Here is a 20,429-nt window from a genome sequence, read left to right as displayed (position 1 = left end):
GACAGTCTGTCGGACTTCCCTAGGATCATCTTCCGGCAAAGTTCAAGTGCTGAGTCACTGACAGCGTATTCAGTGTGACATTTAGTCTTTCGGGGATCCCTCCCTATCCTCTGCCTGCCGAGCCAGTTTGATCCTTTGACCCTTTGTGTCTTCCCTGATTTGACATACCTCCCTCACGCCTACCGGTGATGGATGTCTCCTGACCAAAGCTGCTGGGGGGGGATGGCAGACAACGTCGATTCTTCTAGAACTTTTGCTAGATTCAGCAGCCCCATGAGGGGGAGCTGAGACTTAGAACCCATTTGATTCCTAGGGAAAGTTACCATTGCTGAGCCTACGTTTCTCCATCTCTTATATCAGCAAATAGTTACGAAGGCCCTGCTAATGTGCGAAGCACATTTCAGACAGTGGAGGACAGACAGGAGAGAAGATCCTTGAACTCTCGGTAGCTATTCATCCAAAACTGGAAACTGAGCCCTTGACCTAAGAGAGTTAGATGAGAACTCCAAGTGACATTGGGCCTAGCACCTAGACTGTTCCCCACAAACGTTAATTCACTTGTCCCCCCTCTTTTTTCCTTCTTTGAAACTGGACCAAGGGTAGCATTGACTACTCTGTGCTTACAACTCTCCAGGGAACAGATTTCCCTTTTAACTCTGTGCCTTGGGTGCAAGAACTCTTGGGCACGGTTTGCCTGCTGTCAAGGATCCTGGAAGAGGAAACAGGCTGCCGCTCACCTGCCAGTGAGAATAGCTTCATTGGAAGCTGGAGGGGCTGAGGGCGGTGGGATTGGTGCAGAATGCTTGAGGTCTCCACGCATCACGCCCTGGCTGAAGTACATCGGGGCTCACTTGAATTCATTCAGCATCTGGATCAGCTGTCTTGTGCTGTTCTCCTAATTTCCTCAACGCACACATCATAGATTCTTCTCTCCTGCACTAAGCATCCCTTGTAAAGATCTCCTACCTAAGGCCCCCGGACAGGGAGGACCTTTAGAGCTCACCTGACCTGTGCAGACAAGGTCACACACGTGGCACGCTAAAAATCACGGTTAGTGACCGACTCTGCCTCCTTCTCAGAATGTCCTGTTATCGTACCCTGCTATGGGTGTTTCCGTGGAACTGAAGCCCTTCTCGGAGGAGGAGGACACATTCTAGAATCAGATGCCGAGTTAGGTCGTTGCCCCCTGATCCCACGCGGAGCCGGATGGCGAAGGACCGTTAACACCAGGAGATTTTCCTGGGACATCAACATTTTCCAAATTTCGTATCAGCAGCCCTCCTTTGACCCCGCCCATCTGTCTTCGCCAACTTCCCCCAAATTGGTGCGTTTCTGCCTCTTTTTCCCATATGCTTGTGATCGACCAGTCAGTATTGGGGGTGAAGGAGAGCAGAGCAGTATGAGCATCCAGGAGAAGAAAGGGCGGGCCATTTTCAGGTCTGGTGACACAGGCTATGGAGATGTAAGGAAGTAATTTGCACAGCACTCCCCCACACCAGCTTCCCCGACTCTGGACATGGTTCATGCGTTAGAATCCCTGGGAAACGCCTGGCAGAGGGGCTCTTTCCACACTTACTCATTCTCTGGAGTCCTGGTTGGGAAACGCGGGAATGCCCATGAGAAAAGTCTGGGCCGTGGTGGGAATCATTAAAAATGAGATTAAACGGCGGTGAAGACCCTTGCTTCTCCAATGTCTAGACTCATGCATTAGCCGTTCGAATGTTCTCTGTTTTACCTCGGTTGTTCATTTTACCTTCCACAGGACCAGCTCTCGGCAGACATGTACAGTTTCGTGGCCAAAGAAATCGACTATGCAAATTACTTTCAAACGGTAAGGGTCTAGAAAGGTAGGAGCACCTCACGTTTGCTCGTAGGAGTTCAGGGTGTGGACAGGAAGGAACGTGGCATGGAACCGAAGGCCCCTTGGTGGAACACATCATGGGCAGGAGTATGGTTTTAACTATTCTGTCGGTGAATAAGTCCGGTCTTCTCTTTCTCCTTGTGTGGATTTCTCTAAAAACCAGAGAGTAAAACTCAGCCCATCCAAGAGGATGATCGTGACTCTGTGGTCTGTGGAGGTAGTTCTCCTTCAAAGTCACTGGAGCGTGATTTTGTCCCCTCCTCCACTGGATGTCTGGCCATGTCTGCCGGCACGTTTGGCTGTCACCATGGGGGGGGGGGGTGCATCTAGGGAGGGGAGGTCAAGGGTGAGGCCTGATTATCCTCCAGTGCACGGGACCATCTCCCCCACAGCAAAGAAGGACTCAGTCCCAAATGTCAGTCGGGCCAAGGTTACGAAAGCCGGGTCTGTCAAAAACAAGGAACTGGGGGAGAGGAAGATGACCCCGCCCCCAGCTCATAATTGTTTCTCATTTCGATTTTGGCCGAAGACAATGACAACTAAGTAAACGATGATTAATGTGGCCTCTTTGCCTGTCTCTCATCGATGAAAGCAGATTTAGACCCGAGAGAAACAGGAGCTGAGTCATCCACACTTGAATAATCTGGTCCAAATAATTAAGACCCTGGCTCTCTACCAGGGTAAGTGCAAGGCAAGTCGAAAACAAAATAAAACAAAACCAGCAATAATTTAAAAGCAAACAAACGAAAAACTTGAGAGGAAAAAATACAAATTAAAAAGCTGGTTAAGTTGACCTGCCTTTAAAGCTGGGGACAAAACTCAAACCTTAAATGATGGGGAAGTGATGGGAAGATCAGAAGGTAAGGAGGAGAAAAAGGAGGAGAAATCCTGAAAATTTTAAAATTGCAAGCACCCTGGGCCGGTAGCAGTCCCCCAACGCTGTGATCAGTGAGTGGTCCGGACCTTGAGAGGCGTTCCTCTGACCCCAAAAAAAGAACTCATAAGCATTCCTTCCAGCCTGGAAAGTTTATTTTAAAATAATAGCACTTTCTCAAATATATTCCACTGGGTATATGTACAGAGATAATATTTTAGAATTTCTGGAACTAATGACATTTTTGACATTCCAAAGCTTTCTTGGACTGCCTCCTTGCCATTTAAGTACCATTTTTCCCCCCCAAGGTTCTGATTTTTTTTTTTTAAATTTAATTCTTAACTAGTATTTAGTTTTTGCTTGGAGATAATAGTATCTGCTCCCCATGCCAAGCGTTTCAACAGAGCGATTCCCTCCCCTTTCCCTCAAGTGTACCCAGTTGTGGGGGTCTCAGAGGAGAAATGGCAGGACCGTCGCTTACCAGGGTTCATCTGCTCTTAACATTTCGGCAGCTGTTTTAGTAGCAAGATGGTAAAAACAGGCAAATTGAAAGAATTTGGTTTTTGGGGCTCCATCACTATATCCAGAGCGCTTTCATCCCCCAGGTCCTTGGGGATTGTGGATCAAGCCACATGGTTTCTGATCACTTACATATTAAACTCAGTTTGCAGAAACCAAGATACAGACAGCCTAGCGTTTAGCCCTGTCTTCTAGGCAAATGGATTTTTTTAAAAGATTTATTTATAAGAGAGAGTATGCACGCTTGGAGCGGTGGGGGGGGTGGAGGAAGGAGGAAGAGAGAGAGAGAATCCCAAGCAGACTCCCCCTCAGAGCCCCACACGGGGCTCGATCCCACGGCCCTGAGATCATGACCTGAGCCGAAACCTCTGAGCCACCTGGGCGCCCCGAGGCAAGTGGATTTCTAAATGTGTTCCCCATTTATATTTTCTGGTGTACCTCTCTCTGTTGCCTTTGCTTTGAGGGTGGGGTGCGAGGCAAGGTGGGGTCGCAGCGAAGACCAGCCTTCCGTGTCAGGCGCCCGGCCCGGGGTGGTCCCCTCATTTGAGGGTGGCCCGAGAGAGAGCAGGGGACTCCGCCTCCTTCCCTGCGAGTGAGGGAGCAGGTTCACGGAGAGCCCCCCACGGGGCACGGCAGCCGCGCTCCCCACCCTCCCGCAAAGCGTCACCCCCGCCCTTGTGTTTCCTCAGCTCATCGAGGTGCAAGCAGAGTACCACAGGAAGTCGCTGACGCTCTTGCAGGCCGTGTTGCCTCAGATAAAAGCACAGCAGGGTAAGTGCGGACCTTCCCTGGCGCGGGCAGCGGGGGGAGCCTGCTTGCCCGCTGGGATGAGACCCCCACCCCCGCGCCCCGGATTTCCTCCACCCTCACGCGCTCTCAGCAGGCCCACATTGAGAAGAGCCTCTGGAACGTTCCACGCTGGTCCCTTGAGCCAGCACCCCCACATACACTGCCCCGCACCCAGCAGGGGATGAGTTGGGGGGTGTGCGTGGACGTGTGTGGTTCGTGCGTCCCCAGCATGAAGCCCGGCAGGTCCGGACGCAGCTGGCCAGCCGTCTGCCCCGCCCGGGCTCCTCCGTCCTCCCCAAACCACAAGAAGGGAGCCTCCGCTGGGCCTCCGTGGCTTTGGGAGCCAGGCAAAGAAGAAAGGAACTACTCGAGTGTGTGCCGTTCACTCCCTGCTGACGGGCCTCTCTCGCTTCCCCGCTCAGAGGCCTGGGTGGAGAAGCCTTCGTTCGGAAAGCCGCTGGAGGAGCATCTCATGATCAGCGGCCGGGAGATCGCCTTCCCCATCGAGGCCTGTGTGACGATGCTGCTTGAGTGCGGGATGCAGGAGGAGGTAGGTCCGGGGGCGGCTGAAGCCAGCCCCCCGAGCAGGTGTCCTGCTCCGGGCTGCAGAGCCTGCGGGGTCTCCTCCTCTCCCCGGCCCCCGCCAGCCTAGACGTGTCATGACATGGGACGGCTCCCCATCCCGCCGCACCCATGCTGGTCCTGCTTTCTCCCATGAGCCTCCACTTGTCAGGGAGGGAGGAGGACGGTGGGAGGCTGATAGCACTGGCCCCCGAGGAACTTCCAGCCGCACTCCAGCCGTCCTGTCTTCGTATGTACTAGGACGTGTCCAGGATGTTCCTCCTCTTCCTCTTCTTCTTCTGCACCATCCTCCTCCTCCTCCTCCTCCCCTTCCTCCTGTTCTTTCTTTGCTTGATGAGTCCCCTCATTTAAAAAATAGACCTTTTCACCGTTTCGATCATGACTCTTTTCTAGAGATCCTGAAAATGGGATCGATAGCGACGTTAGCAAGCCCTTCCTAAGAGCCACGCATAAAGAAGTCTATGGGAAGTGGGTGACTGTTGTTTTATCGCCGTGTAAACCGTTCCCTGGGAGCTGGACCTCGTGTCTGGTCTCTCCTGCAGGCTGTTTTAAAATCTCTGGGCCGTCTTCCTTGGATCTGATCAGCCAGTCGATACTTACTTAGGGCGTGCCGTGCCTTTATCGCGGAGTATGCGAGGGGGACATGTGGCTTATGAACTTGCCAGGGGACACGTGTCGAGCATCTATGAAATGCACCCGATTAATTCAGAACAGCTGCAAGTTTTACGTGCGCCCTGGGTACATGCGACAAACCGAGGTCTGCCCCAGAGAAGGAAGCCAGTGATTGTTCAGATGCATGTTGGCCGCTGCCCCTGGGCCAGGCGGGTCGACATGCTGCCTCTTCTCAAGGGATGGGGGTAAATGTGGGGTTTTGGACCACGTTTTAAGTGCCGGGCATTCTCTTGTCTATTACCAGTTACCAGACGAAAAGGTCTTTACGGTCCCTGAGCCAGAGCCTCATGGAGGGAGGTGAACTGGGCCTCCCCGCACCCCATCGCTTTTCAAAATTATGGAAAAACTGCAACACATAACAGAACAAGCCTCATCGCCCAGCTTATGGTCAATCCTGCTTCCCCTCTGCCTCCTTTCCTATAATTGGATAATTGGAAGGCAATCCCAGACAGACATTGTGTTGTTTCATCTGTAATACTTCAGTATGTTTCTTTAAAAGATGGGGAATAAATAGTAATTATATATAATATGGAACATGTAAACATTATATACAAAAAAGAAAAATAATTTGTTAATATCTTCAAATATCTAATCAGCGTCAACGGGTTCTTTCTGCCTCTCCCTAGACCCCCCCCCCTCCTGTTTCTCTCGACTTTGTCCCAGCTTTTCTCCTTTTAGTAACAGAGATGCTCAGCTTGTCCCAAGCCTGGGAAAAAAATATCTTTTTTCAACCCAACTACGACCTCATACTCCTTCCCCAGCTCTTTGGTTTTGTTTTTGCCATGGCTCCCCGGTTCCTCTCTTGCCCCTCCCAGCAGTTTCGGGCTTATCAGCCCCATCACCCCATCCCTGCCCTCAGGGAGCATTTGGGGTCCTCCCCCCTCCTCTGGGTTCCACTCCCATGTGTGCTGCCATTTCTTCAATATGCGCCCACAGATTTTCCTCAGACGCCCCCAGACTAGACTCACTAGCTGTTGTAAGAATCCTCTCCTCCTCCTCTTGGTTTTTGTCGGTCACTCAGTGAGACAGCCTTCTCAGTAACACAGTCGAAAATCTATAGGCTTCTGTTTGACAACCATACTGGCTTCTCTTTGGCATTGTCGATCACCAGATGCCATCGTGTTTGGTTTCCTCCACGGTGGGGGCATGGTCTTCGGCGGATCCATCCCACTGCTTTGGTATCTGCTGTGGCTTGGTCTTGGTCACAGCAGCCTTAATTATACACTAGTCCAAACATATTTACGGAACTTCCTCACATATATGGAGGAAGAGAGCTTTGGACTTCTACGTAGAATGGACTTTGCCATCTTAGCAGGCCAAACACTCCGTATTCCAGACCAGGAACATTTTCTTCTGAAGAAACTTTGGAGAGCCTGGTGGTGGCCATGAAATGTTAAAAGAGCAAGGACTGTTCTGCCAGCCCGTTTCTCAGCCTGTGGACTGTGTCACAGAATGCCAGGAGCCAAGAAGGCAAAACCAATCAGTAGCTCTTCGACCGCGTCTAACTCACCTGTGGCTTGGGGGTTCCCTTCTAACTCTGTGACCTGCATTTGTCTCCTCAGCACACCCCTGTCTTCTTCTTCTCTTTCTCTTCAGAGCTCACTTTTGTACCACGTACAGTGGTTCGCTTGGAAGGGGTGACGGTGATTCAGAAGTAACTTAATGAAACACGGAGGGGCCGAAGGAGGCATCGCTCCCTGACACACCACCCCTAGTTTGCCCGTCCCCTGAGGACACTGACTTTGTCTCTAAAAGTAGAGCCCTGCGTCTCCCAGGACACACACACACACTCACCCCATAGACCTTTTCACATCTAGCTTCCTACACCCCCACGTCTGACCAGGTGTTGGCCAACTTCTCCAAAATATATCTTAAATCCACAAAAAGTTGGAGTGCCCAAGGTTCATTTATTCCACAGATACTTACTGAACCAGAATGACGCGTCACCACCCCGTCCTAGGCACTGGGGACATCAAGGGGGGTGAGTTCCCACTCACCAGTTCCCGCTCAAAAGTTGCTTACATCTAAAGGAGGAGCCCTTTAGAGAGCAGGCAGCTACGCTATTGGGAGATGGTGGTGAGCAGAGCGCGTCAAGGAGATTCTGGAGGAAGGGAGCGGGGAGACTTTCTGTTTGTTCCTTTTGCTCACAGGCCTTTGAGTTGCAGGGCTGTGCACTGACCCTCTGCGTTGTTTTAGGGACTCTTCCGAGTAGCGCCGTCTGCCTCCAAGTTGAAGAAGTTGAAAGCTGCCCTGGACTGCTGTGTGGTGGACGTCCAGGAGTACTCAGCGGACCCCCATGCAATCGCAGGTACGCGCCCTCCGCCCCTTAGTGAGGGGCTCGCTGGTGCTGGAGAGGCTCACGGGGAAGGACGTGTCATCACATGACCCTCGGCTTCCCAGCATGCTTCAGATATCCACCCAGGGCTCAGTTTTAAGCCTGATTGCTGGGGCCCCTTGAGGGAAGATCTCCGCAGAGTGGCAAGAGAAGAGAAGGGGATGGTGGGAAATAAGAGGGGGAACCAACCATGACTGGCAGTCCAAGTCCCACTGCCAAGCCAGAGCCTCCAATCCATTCACGTGGGAAACCACTGTTTGGTCGCGGCATGCGGGTCAGGGGAACCCATCCCCCGACGGATCCCCCACGGGTGATGCTGGCTGGTAGGATTCGTCTGTGCCGGTATAAAGTGGCTCACAGCCAATATTGTGTCCCTGTCTAGGAGCTTTGAAATCTTACCTCCGAGAGTTGCCAGAACCTCTGATGACCTTTGAACTCTATGACGAGTGGATTCAGGCTTCCAAGTGAGTAGACAACATTTTGGAGTCTGTGGTTGGGTGGAGTTTATTTGGAAGGATTTATTGAAATTATGAAAGCGTGTAACCTGTGCTCTTACAACTTGGCTTCTTGGTATATGTCATGGAGAAGTGCTCATACTTGTACTCAGAGAAGCAAGTACAAGGATGGCAATGCCGGTGTTGTTTGGAATAGCAAAAGCCTAGATATTATTAAAGATTTATCGGTGGGGGACCAGGGGCATGAATAAATAAACTGTGGCATATCTACACGGTGACATACTTTGTAGTGCTGAAAAACCCTGGTCGAGCTATTCCTGCTACCACGAAAAGATAGGAAGACTTACTTTTCAGTGAAATAAAATAAGTTAACAAGGACGCATATGATATTCTGTTATTTTTTAAAGCTTTTTTTTGGGGGGGGTTATTTATTCATTTGACAGCACCAAGTAGGCAGAGTGGCAGGCAGCGGGAGAGGGAGAAGCAGGCTCCCCACTGAGCGAACAGCCTGATGTGGGGCTCGATCCCAGGACCCTGAGATCATGACCTGAGCCAAAGGCAGACACTTCACCTACTGAGCCCCCCCAGGCGCCCCAATATTCTGTCGCTTAAAAAAAAATGCTCAAAACCATACCATTTTAGGAGTGCCACTATATATGGGTCAATGCATAGAAAGTTCTGGAAGGGCTCACAAGCAGATCGTCATGATTCCTTCTGGAGAGAAGACTAGAACAAGGGAGTGGTCGCAGGGTCTTGACTCTTATTTGTAATTGTTACAAATATATTAATAACAGCTCATTAATAGCTAATATAAAAACATGATGTCCGGTCCGTGGGCTGCCCTCAGCTGGGTGCCTGAAGAAGGGACGTGATTTCGAGAGCTCCCTAGTCGTAGGCTTAGTCTCAAAGCACAGCCTGCTTAGCCTGTCGGAAGGAATGCTCCAGTACGTATGTGCTTCCTTGGGCCCTGAAAGAGCCCGTTGACCTCCAAGGGAAGCCAGGCTCTGTGCGTGGCGTTAGAGAAAGCTAGCTCCAGTCATGTTGCATGGAGCTGGGTTTTTTCCAAGGTGGAGTAGAGACTTAGCGTGGAAAAAGCCTGGCTGATTATCTGGAACGCTTACATCTCCTTGCGGAGCGTGGGTGTGAGCTCCATGACGATACTGATCGTTGGCAATACCTCTGTCGAGAGTTCATTAGAGGCTCGTCACCGTTCTAAGCTCATTTTATGCTTCTAACTCGTTTAATTGTCACAGGAACGAACCCTGCGAAAGTGGGTTGTGCGGTTTTCCCCAGCTTTCAGGTGAGGAAGACGAGTCCTAGAGAAGGTGTGTGACGGCGGGTTACCTGCCATCTAATAAATGGCAGAATGAGGATTCGAGTGCAGGGGATCCGGTTCTGGAAGCCATGTGCCCACCTACGGCACTTCACGCCTCTCTAGAGCCACTCAGTGGTCGTAGGGATGAAGAGAAATGAGACCGTATGCTCTGATGGAAACTGTCCCTTTTATTTCCCGACTGCATACGTGATCTTGATAGAGGAGCTAGAGACGGGAGGACAGCCGGGGCATCGGGATCTAGCCGGGTCTTGGCAGCATCTGCCCTTTCCCCTTAGACGCTGATTGAAAGCTTGAGATCAGCCAGACCCTCTATACCGCTCACGCCGACTCCAGGCGGGAAGTATTCCCGTGAACCCATTTTACAGATGAGGGAGAGGAGGTTGCATAGAGATTCAGTCATTGGCACAAGGTCACGGGCAGGAGGGAGCAGGGTCTTTAATGGCCTCCCTGCGCCAAACCCTCTTCGTCCAGCCTTTGGTCAAATTGCAGCCACTTTGCAAATAGGGTCTGTTCACCTTTCCGTCTCTAAATGGCTCGTTTGGTTTGCACTGCGGAGTCCTAGGCAAAGTGTGTTTTGGAGAGTGCTTGCCTCTTCCTCGAGGCCGACCTGAGGGAAAAGAGAGATCTTCTCCCCTTGGTCAGGATCTGTGGGAGGACCTGTGGGTACAGAGCGATGAAGTGTGTGCGTGGTGGTCCCTGCCCTGCCTGAGCCCCAGGTTAAGGAGTCAAAGCTGGGCCCTCATCCTGCTGACATTTTCCTTTTAGTTTTTCTGGAGAAAACATGCTTCAAGCAGAAGGGTCTTCCTAACCTAATGCCTTGTTGTAGATTTTCATGAAAAGCACATATAAAATGTAGTCCTGTAAGTAATCTCTTTTCAATCTTAGAGGACTTATTTAAAAAAAAAAAAAATCCTTGGAGCAGACCTTTTGTACAATGGAGAATCATTGGTTCCGTGGAAATTACCCCTCTCTGAGTTAGCCCTTGAAGGTCAGATTTCCTTACACGTCTGTCGAGCTCATAAAATGTACTGATTTAGAAGGTACTTGTCGAGCACCTGTGATGAGTCAGAAGCCAAGGAACTTTAAATAACCTCTGTTGAACGGGGCAGTAGGCCGCCCCACGGTGTGTAAGCAGATTGAGCTCCCTTGACTGGTATGTTGTATCTCGGTCTCTGTGCCGGAATCTTCCTCCTGACACCACCACGGTCCTGCATTGCTCTCGAACAGGTGTCTGGCTTCTTCCCTCCTGCCCCCACCTGCTCCCCTGGCCTGCATTCACCTGAGACCTGTGACACGTGCCGGGGATGTTTGCAGGGCAAGACAGGGGACACGGAGAGGGAAACAGTCGTCACCCAGCACTTGAATAATAGCAGCTCGCCAGTGGGGTCAGTCGCGACAGGTGGCTTCTCGTTCTGCAGCTGGTTAATATGATCGCCAGTGAGATCGCATTGATCTGTGCTCAGCCACTGGCTTTCCTGTTTATTCCCCAGTATTCAGGAGCAAGACAAGAGGCTTCAGGCTCTGTGGAATGCTTGTGAAAAATTGCCCAAGGCCAATCACAACAACATCCGGTAAGTGGACAGATCCTGGAGGCGCGGGGTCAGGGTTATTTAAGCCTCTTACACACGGTTTCCTGGCTAAAGGTCACGGTAACTAGCCTGCACGGCATTTTATGGGGGTGCCCCGCATGGTTAACATGCATCGTCTCCTTTCGACCTCACACGACCCTGCGAGGTGATTAATTACCATGTCGCCAAGGAAGGGACAGAACGGAAGGCACTCTATGACTTTGGGGGCCATTGGCTAATTCCGTTGAGTTCTCTGATGTGCAAGAAGCCAAGATGAATGCAAGCTCTTTTTAAGATATTGTGGGTTAATTTTTTAAAGACTTTTTATTTATTCCCTTGAGAGTAAGAGCATGAGTAGGGGGGAGGCTCAGAGGCAGAGGGAGAAGCAGACTCCCCGCTGAGCAGGGAGCCCGACGCAGGGCTCGATCCCAGGACCCCGGCAGGCAGACGCTCCCAGGCGCCCCGCTATTGTGCGTTTATTGTAAAGATAAGTGTTCAGGCACAGCTTGGGGAGGGTGACCGGACGCGGAGCTGCTTGGTGGAGGTGTCCTTGAGCTCCTCTGCAGGGGGAAGAAACCAGAAGAGTATCGTCTGCTGCTCCACCGTTCACTACCTCTTTTCTGCACCTCTCTCTCTCACTCTCACTTTCCTTGCCCACCCCCCCCCCCCCAGGATTTTACTTCCCGCTCTTCTACAGATCTTTTCTGCTCCTTCACACTCTCTGCTTCCTCCTCCCTTCGGCTTCCAGCACCCGCTCCTGGCCCTGCCACCTCCCTCCGTGTTTCCCTAGACGCAGACTCCCGGCTTCAGCTCCTGTTGCCATCTGCCCGAGTAGCTCTGCTTCCCCGTTCGAAATCCGAACAGCCGACGGCGTGGCGCGCCCTAAGAAATTAAACATAGAATTCCCGTCGGATCTGGCCGCGCCGCTTCTGGGTATATATAGACCCAGAAGATGGGAAAGCAGGGACACGATGCTCGTGTGCACGCCAGCGGCATCCGCAGTAGCCATGCGGTGAAAACCGCCCCCGCAGCCATCGCTGGGTGAACTAACAAAACACACGTACGATGCACTCTTCGGCCTTAAAAAAGGAAGGGGATTTTGACATGTGTTACTGCTACACGGGTCCCTCTTGAGGACATGGTGCCACATGGAAGGAGAGGGAGAGAGAGGTTCAGAAAGGTGAAGGTCCTCAGACGGAAGGACAGATGCTGGATGATGCCACGTCTATGAGGGACCTGGAGTTGGCACATTCATGGAGACAGAAAGGAGAAGGGGGACGTGTTGCCAGGGGCTGGGGGAGGGGAGCATTGAATGGATACAGAGATTCTGGAAGCTGCAGAGGATCTGGAGATGGATGGTGGTGGTGGTTCTTTACAGTGCGAACGTATTTAATGCTACTGACTTTACTGCTACCCTACACTGAACAGTGATTAAAGTAGTGATTTTTATGTGTATGTTACCACAAGTAAAAAAAAAAAAATCCCAAGAGCGATTTAATGTACGGCTTCCTCATTAGTTCCTTGAGATGTAATTCACCTACCGTTGCGTCCTCTTAAAGCGTGCGATTTAGTTGGCGTTTATGTGTGTAGAGGCTAAGCTGTCACCCCTCATTTTAGGCCATTTTCATCACCCCGCAAAGGAACCCTGTTCCCGTTAGCAGTCACTCCCCATCCCCCGCCCTGAGCCTAGCCTGGCCCCTGGCAAGCAGGAATCTACCCTCTCCGTCTCTGTGATTTGCCTTTGCTGGACATTTCCCCTAGGGGGAGCCCTACATCACGTGGTCTTTTGTGTGTGGCTTATTTCACTTAGGACAATGTCCCCAAAGTTCATCCATGTGGTAGCGTGTGTCAGGACTTTGTTCCTTTTTCATGGGTAAATAGTATTCCACTGTATGGATGGCCCACATTTTATGTCTCCGTCTCTCCCTTGGTGGACATTTGGGTGGTCTCTGCTCTCTGGCTGGCTTGCCTGACATTGCATATTTCTCTTGGGTAGGTAGGTCTCTAGGAGTGACTTATTGGCTCCTGTGCTTCATCTCTGTTTAGCTTTCTTTTTTTTTCCCCATTAGCGCTCAAAGCCCCACTGAGGTTAATCCCAGGAGACGCCACCCCTAGCACGTAGAGGTCCCTGCAGATGACACTTGGACACTCTGCTTCTCACTTCCACACACAGGGAGGGTGTCAGGTGACTGAGGTTTGAAAAGAAGGAGGGACTTCAGGTTACTAGATACTGGGTCAAAGGAAAGACGGGGAATTTCTCTGGCCAGGGTTCACTGATGGAGATGTTGACGTGTAGCCGGGTGAGATCGGGGTCTGCCTGTCTCTCAGGCATTCTCGTGGCTTGACACCTTACACGTCTTCATTGTAATGCAGGGTGTATGAGTCCTGTTGTCAGTAGGATGGGCTACGTGAGAGAAATTTCTGCCCCATGCCGGGGGAACGTGGCTGGGGTTGAGCCCGAGTTAAACCTGGCCCTCTGTCTTCCTTTCAGATACTTGATCAAATTTTTATCCAAGCTCTCAGAATATCAAGACATAAACAAGATGACTCCCAGTAACATAGCGATTGTGTTAGGACCCAACCTCCTGTGGCCGCAAGCGGAGGGGTGAGTACACAGAGAGGAACGTGTGTAGGGGTAGCGTATGGGAGGACAGCCAGGGCCCCAGATAAATCATCAGCCTCTCTTGTTTGTCAAGTCCTATTTCTCCCTTTGCCTGCTCACGTTTTAGGCTCAGGAGAAGACCCAGAATTCTGCAGATCTTTCTCACTGATGGTCTCAGAGCTGCAGGCCTGCAGTGAGGGTCTTCTCTGAGCTAATCTGAGTCCGCAGAGGGCCAGGTACGCTCTTCCAAGGCCTTCCCAACACCCTGTGAAGAGCGCACATCCCAGCCTCTGGATGCAGGGGGTGGAGGGCTGTCTCGAAAGAGAGAACAGAGTTGGAAAGCAGACGAGTCTGGCAGTTGTGAGAATCGCACTTCCCAATGACAGGTGCCTGATGCTTGGTGATTTCATGTCTATTACTCATTCACACATCTCTTATAAGGAGGACTTCTGTGGTTACGTCTGTTCTGTAGAGGGGAGAGAGAGCTTCGGAAAGGTGAAGTGCCCTCCCGAAGAGAAAGCCTACTCTCAGACCTAGGTCGGCAGCCTTCGGGTCCGGGGGCCCTTCCCTGGGCCATGGGGCAAGGCGTGCCTCTCTGCTGCCTCGGCTGGTAACCCGGCCCTGCCCCCGTCTCTGCCCTGTGCTCGCAGGAACATCACGGAGATGATGACCACAGTTTCCCTGCAGATTGTTGGAATCATCGAGCCCATCATCCAGCATGCAGACTGGTTCTTCCCTGGGGGTACGTGGTGGCATCAAGGTGTGGGAGCGGGGGGCTGGGGGAAGGTAAGAGTGTTACAGTGCGTTCAGAACTTCTGAAACCAAAGGTGTTTGTTATTAATCCTTCTACACACATGCACACATGTGTGCACACCACTAAGGAAAGGTGTAGACTCATGGTGGTTTCTTACCGTCTAATCTCGGGCCGAGCGACATTCTGGCCACAGGTGTCCACTGCCCGCGCTAATCACGTACGTGGATTTTTACTGGTCCAACATCCACACCATGGTGTCTTTAAATCTATGGATCATGAAATGCTGGTACGAAAAGGAAAGAGGGATCGCCTGCTGTTATAGATGCTGCATAGACCTGAGATGGGTGTGGACTTTGATTCAGGGCTCAGGGCTCCCTTGGGTGCCATCGTTTTGTTACTCCCTTTGTGTGTCCTTTGAGTTGCCCTCAACATGTAAAGGTGGGGCTCAGAGGTGAGGAGATTCTTTTTTGTATTTGAAAATTAGGCTGTAAAGACAGCTCCCTCGGAGGTGCTTCCTAAATGTTCCTAGCCATGGAAACACCGTTGCGTAAGTGTATGACTCTCAAAGGGAACAGCTTTCAGGAGACAGCAGTTGTTATACTCAATTCAGTGTTTGTTTGTTTGTTTGTTTTTTAAGTCACTTAGCTTATGTTCAGTAAACATCAAGAATATGCTTTTGGCGGTACAGCAGTAAACCATTTCACTCATAGGAAGATAAAATATTAATAATTCTCTGCCCTGTCCATCAGAGGTAATCAGTTAGTGCTGATCTAACATCGAAGAAGTTAGATCGTCTTTACTTGGTTTCATGTGTTTTGACCATGAACTTCTGTTGTCCTGGAGTTCTGTTGATGACACACAGTTGGGTGAGGGTGGGAAATCAGGATAAAGAAATAAAGGAGGTAGGAGTTTACGGCATAATTCCGTTGTTTGTGGGTGAGCGGATTCATTTCCGTTGCAGATAGACATGTTATGGCTAGGAAAGGATGGGATACTTCTGTTTGTCACTTGACAGCCAACAACTGTAGCGGCCTTAGTGAAATCTGTAGTTTCCAATCCTTTTTAATGTTTTCTCTTTGGTTTTCCAGAAAGACAATGTCATCATCTATAAATAATAATATTGCCTCTTATTTTATTTTCTTGACTTATTCCATTGGCCAGCACTTCTCCGATAGTGTTAAATAACAGTGGTGGGAGTGGGCATTGCCCCTTTTCCTGATTTGAATGAGACAGCTCTGGTGTTTCAGTTGCAGCCGTGAGGTTTGAGATAGATGATTTTGTGTTTTTCGGAAAGTACCCATCTGTTCCTGTTTGTTTTTTTTAATCACAAATAGAAATTGCTTTATTTAATGCCCATCATACTAACGCGATGGGTGAGCATTTGTGTTCACCTGCTAATATGATGAATTATATTAGGATGAATTTGTATCAGCAGGTGACCTAACGTCGAACCACGGGACACAGTTTTCTAGGGGTGAAGTGTGGAGGAGAGGCCACGTCTGCTCCTCTCTCTCCTGCCCAGGAAGGGCGTGACCAATAGATCACGTACACCCATTCTCTCTTCCCCGCAGAGATAGAGTTCAACATCACAGGGAATTACGGGAGTCCCGTACACGTGAACCACAACGCCAACTACAGCTCCATGCCCTCCCCAGACATGGACCCCGCTGACCGGCGCCAGCCCGAGCAGGCCCGCCGGCCCCTCAGCGTCGCCACGGATAATATGATGCTGGAATTTTACAAAAAGGATGGGTATGAACCAGTGTCCCTTTCTCAGCGTTGGGGGGCTAGAGGGGGGAGGGATGGGGAGTTAACACCAAGCCGGAATGCCGGGAAGGTTGCACGCTCTAGCAGCGGTTACAGTGATCTGTGGCAATGAAGTTGTTGCCTCCTTCTCTGTGTTTCCTCTGTGCCATTGCGACTGAGTCCCTTGGCTTGCTTCCCTTGCTCTAGGGTCAGAGGTAAGTGCAGCTTTCTAAGCCAATGGTTGTGATCTGTATCGATGACTTTCATCAGGAAAAAAAAAAAGTTGGTCAACGAGGGGAATTAAAAGAAATACACGAACACTTTATTTTCACGCCAGATGTCTAAACCTATGTCAGTTCTCAGATCCGGAATGGTTTTTCACTGATGCTGGCTCTGCCCCTCCCCCTTCTTCAGCGACACTCCTGCGTAAGCATCTCCTTGAACGCGGGGTTCAACATCTCCAGGTTCAGCCTCTTTAAAATAAAGACCAAACCTAACCTCGAGGCAGTCTGAGTGTAAAATCCTTCTTCCCATCTTTTATGAGTGACACCTACACGTCCCAGGGTGCAGTTGCCACGAGACTCGTAAGCGCGTCCGACGGAACTTGCGTGGGAACGGCCCTCTCGACACTCCATTCAGATCCGTTTCCGTAACGTGGAACTGCATACTGGGATCCCCGGAACGGATAAAATGGGCATCAGCCGGATTCGGGACAAGCCCAGCGGACTCGTGGGGAGCGTCAGCCACGGCAGCAGGAGCGCGTGGATTGAGAGCACCCCGCAAGTTCAAGGCGACAGCGGGTGTGTCTTACAGAAGGAACGAGTGTTGCCTTGTTCGCTCCAGCAAGCCAGTCACGTCAGCGTTGGTTAAGAATTAAAAATTGCTACTGGAACACAGAATTCAGTGGCTGCTCTTTCAAAATGGACCCGTAGCTTACAGAGATTCAGACAACAGCTTTCTGCCTCCCTCCCTGATAGATCACGAGGCAGCCAGAAAGATCTGCTTGCTTGCAAGGGTTATGGCCTGAAGGGCCTCAGAGGGAAGGTTGAAAACCAAGAACTGTAGGGGCACGTGAGTCTTACTGTTCACCCCTCTTAGTTCCTGAGTGAGAGCTGGCACTGGGGACCTGGACCTATGTCCTGGGATCATGGGATCCCTGCTTGTCTCCTTATCCCGCAGAGACACTTGCTGTGTGAGGCAGCCCGAAGCAGGGGTGTGGGGGGGAGGGTGTTTATCTGCTCTGTGCTTTTGGTTATTGTTCTCCAGCCCGAGAAATTCCTAGAAGTTGGAGAGAGTAAGGGGAAATTCCTTAAATCTTTTTTTTAAAGATGTATTTATTTATTGGGGGGGAGGGGCAGAAGGAGAGAGAATCCCAAAGCCAACTCCCGGCTGAGCGCAGAGTCCAAGGACGCGGGGCTCGATCCCAGGACCCTGAGATCATGACCTGAGCTGAAATCAAGAGTCCGCTGCTTAACCAGCTGAGCCACCCAGGGGCCCTTCCTTAACTCTTTAAAAAAGAGCAAACTTGGAATCCGATCTTTGCACGGTGAGAGAGAGACAGACACAGAAAGAGGCAGAGAGAGGAGCTCATATGAGCAAGTGCCTCGGATTTTGTTTTTAATCTCAGTTCAAGCAAATCTGTTCCCTTGAGAAATATGTCCAGCCGAAGAGATACCCTGGAGGACGGATTCTGGTCCCAGCTGGGTTTTGGAGAACTCCTTTGGCCCTCGTGTTTCTACCTCCGAGGTGTGCTGCTCTGTCCTTTTCCTGCCAGGCCCTGTCAAATTCCCAGAACCCTGTGAAGAGCGATCTGGATGCTATCTATGGGAGTGTTACCACTGTGGAATCTTGGGACAGTCAAGTCCGCCGGCCCCCATAGTACGCACGCAGAGGCAAAAACTTGAATGATGATTTTTTTTTAAGTAGGCTCCCTGCTGGGTGTGGAGCCCAGTGCGGGGCTTGAACTCACAACCCTGAGATCCAGACCTGGGCTGAGATCAGGAGTCAGACGCTTAACCGACCGAGCCACCCAGGTGCCCCTTGAATGATGATATGGTAAGCAACTGCCCCCTGTCTGATGACGATCGGTCATTCAAGAACTTTGGAAATTATTCGCACGCTGTTCTGATATAAAGCCAAAACTGCCACCATCTACTCGAGGGTCTAGGGGATGCATAGATCACTCTTGCATGCTAAATGGATGTAGTTTATGTATTTTAAAATTTGTATTGAACGTTAAATTAAGTGGAGGTCTTACTGGTTTAGGGTCACCCTTGCTCCCGTTGTCTGGGGTACTGGCCCAGGTACTTGAAGGTACCAGTGAGCTTACAGAAGATCAGTTCCTACCAGCTTTCCCAGAAACAGAAGCCTAAAGCTGTAAGTGTTTGGGGGGAGAAGAAAGCCATTTACATCAGCTGAAGACCCCTGTGCTATTTCAGCAACCGTAGAGGAACTCTCCACATTTATCCCGTTTCTGAGCTCTTAAGATCTATGAGACACATTTTAAAGTCTTCAAACTGCCCTCTCGAAACACTGACAAATTAAAGCTCACTTTATGAGAGCATTTTGATCAAGTTAAAACAAAACAAAACAATTGGATATCATTTTCCTGGCTGATGGCTGCTATGTCCTAGACATCATACAAAGTGGTTCACTCCCATCCCAGCTCCAGGCTTTGGTCCTGCTGCCTTTGACTCAGGATGGCTCCGGAACTGAGTTTCTTCAGCAAGACCTGGAGGCAGATTTTGGAGGTCACATCCACCTTTCTCGTTATTGTGGTTGGCAGAATAATGCCCCCCCAAAGCTGGCAGCAGGTCCTGAACCCCAGAACGTGTAAATATTACCTTATTTGGGAAAAGGGTCTTGGCGGATGTGATTAAAATAAGGGTCGTGAACTAAGGGGACCACTGTGGATTACCAGGATGGCCCCTAAATGCAATCCCGTGTATCATAAAATGCAGAAGGAGATTTGACATAGGCAAGCAGAGAAGGAAAAATGCGAAGATGGAGCAGAGAGAGATTTAAGGATGTGGCCGCACGCCCGGGAATGCTACTCAGCCCTCCTGCCATCTTGATTTCAGCCCATTGCCACTGATTTTGGCTTCCTGACCTCCAAAACGGCAAGGGAATAGATTTCCGTCATTTACCAACTTTGCGGTACTTGTTACAGCAGCCATGGGGACCTAATACATCCCTCCACCTGCCGGGAGCTTTGTGGTGAAAATGGCAGCAGGTGTTTGGTTCTCCCCCACCCTAAAGGGTGGAAATCTAACCGCACTCCCTTGGACTATGAGTTGGCCTCAACGACCGACTTATCTACCAGAACGTGGCGGCAGTGACGTCCAAGGACTTCGGAAGCTGGGTCAGAAAGAGCCTTGTCGATTAAGCCTGGGTCTCTTGAATACTCGCTCTCAGAACCCAGTTACCTCACCATGTGGGAGCCCGGGCATCCCCTTGGAGAAAGTTAAAGCCCCCCACCTTCATCCCCAGCTGAGCACCAAGCTGACAGCCAATGCCCACTTACCAGCTTTGGGAGGGAATGGTCTCAGGGTCTTCCTTGCCAAGCTGAACCCTCTCAGCAAATGCTATGTACGGTACACAGCTGTGTCTGCTGAACTCTGCCCAGGGTGGATTTGCGACCGAGATTAATAAGCTACTTTGTTTCGAGGGTGCCTTGTTGCCCAACAAAAGATAAAACAAGCTTTTAGAAAAATCCCATTCTTCGAGGCTGCCCTAATTGGCCCAGGCTGGGATTCAGGCACTGGTATTTTTTAAAAGTGTCCTTGCTGATGCTCATCTGCCTCTAGGGTCGAGATGCACTGAATCACAGAAGGATTTTGCCATCGTGAATAAAGAATCTGGCAGTGATACAGTTCTTTAAAAAATTTTCAAAAGTTTCCTCCGGTAAAAAAAACAAAAAGCAAAAAAAAAAAAAAAAAAAAAAAACTTTACTCCCATAGCCCTGGGGTGTTGGCGTGAGATACGGGCTGTCCTGACTCTGCCAGCACTCTGAACCACAAAGTATGGATTAGGTCACCCCGTGTGCCCTTCCACCTGTGTAAGCTCCGACTTGGAAATTTGAGGGTACAGGTTACTATGTATTTTTCATGCGTTGTTAGTATTGGCCTTTTGTTTTATAAAAAAAAGCGACATCTGTTTCATGGATCCTTTGTCCCAAATAATACATGAAAATAACCTTGCAGATCCCTTTTATTTTTCTGACAATGGAAGAGTGTCATTCCTGGTCCCATCACATATTTTTCTATGTGAGCCTTACTGCCTCCCAACGAGTTGGCCAAGATGTCTGCACTCTCTTGCCTGTTGGTCAGGAGGGACC

General features: G+C 50.4%; 1 protein-coding gene across 1 annotated transcript in view; it reads left to right on the top strand.

Annotated features, from left to right (window-relative positions):
- The window catches only part of ARHGAP44 (Rho GTPase activating protein 44), a 163,836-nt gene that overhangs the window by 123,634 nt on the left and 19,773 nt on the right, over positions 1–20,429 (top strand). The window contains exons 8-16 of the mRNA XM_026521026.4: positions 1,763–1,831; positions 3,944–4,025; positions 4,466–4,593; positions 7,494–7,605; positions 8,015–8,096; positions 10,914–10,994; positions 13,483–13,596; positions 14,244–14,335; positions 15,919–16,099. Of these exons, the coding sequence (XP_026376811.1) occupies positions 1,763–1,831; positions 3,944–4,025; positions 4,466–4,593; positions 7,494–7,605; positions 8,015–8,096; positions 10,914–10,994; positions 13,483–13,596; positions 14,244–14,335; positions 15,919–16,099 (941 nt within the window). The remainder of the gene's footprint in view (positions 1–1,762; positions 1,832–3,943; positions 4,026–4,465; positions 4,594–7,493; positions 7,606–8,014; positions 8,097–10,913; positions 10,995–13,482; positions 13,597–14,243; positions 14,336–15,918; positions 16,100–20,429) is intronic.

The sequence above is a fragment of the Ursus arctos genome, unplaced genomic scaffold (assembly GCF_023065955.2).
Source record: "Ursus arctos isolate Adak ecotype North America unplaced genomic scaffold, UrsArc2.0 scaffold_14, whole genome shotgun sequence".
NCBI classification, from domain to species: Eukaryota; Metazoa; Chordata; class Mammalia; order Carnivora; family Ursidae; genus Ursus; species Ursus arctos.
This window is presented reverse-complemented; position numbering and strand designations above follow the sequence as displayed.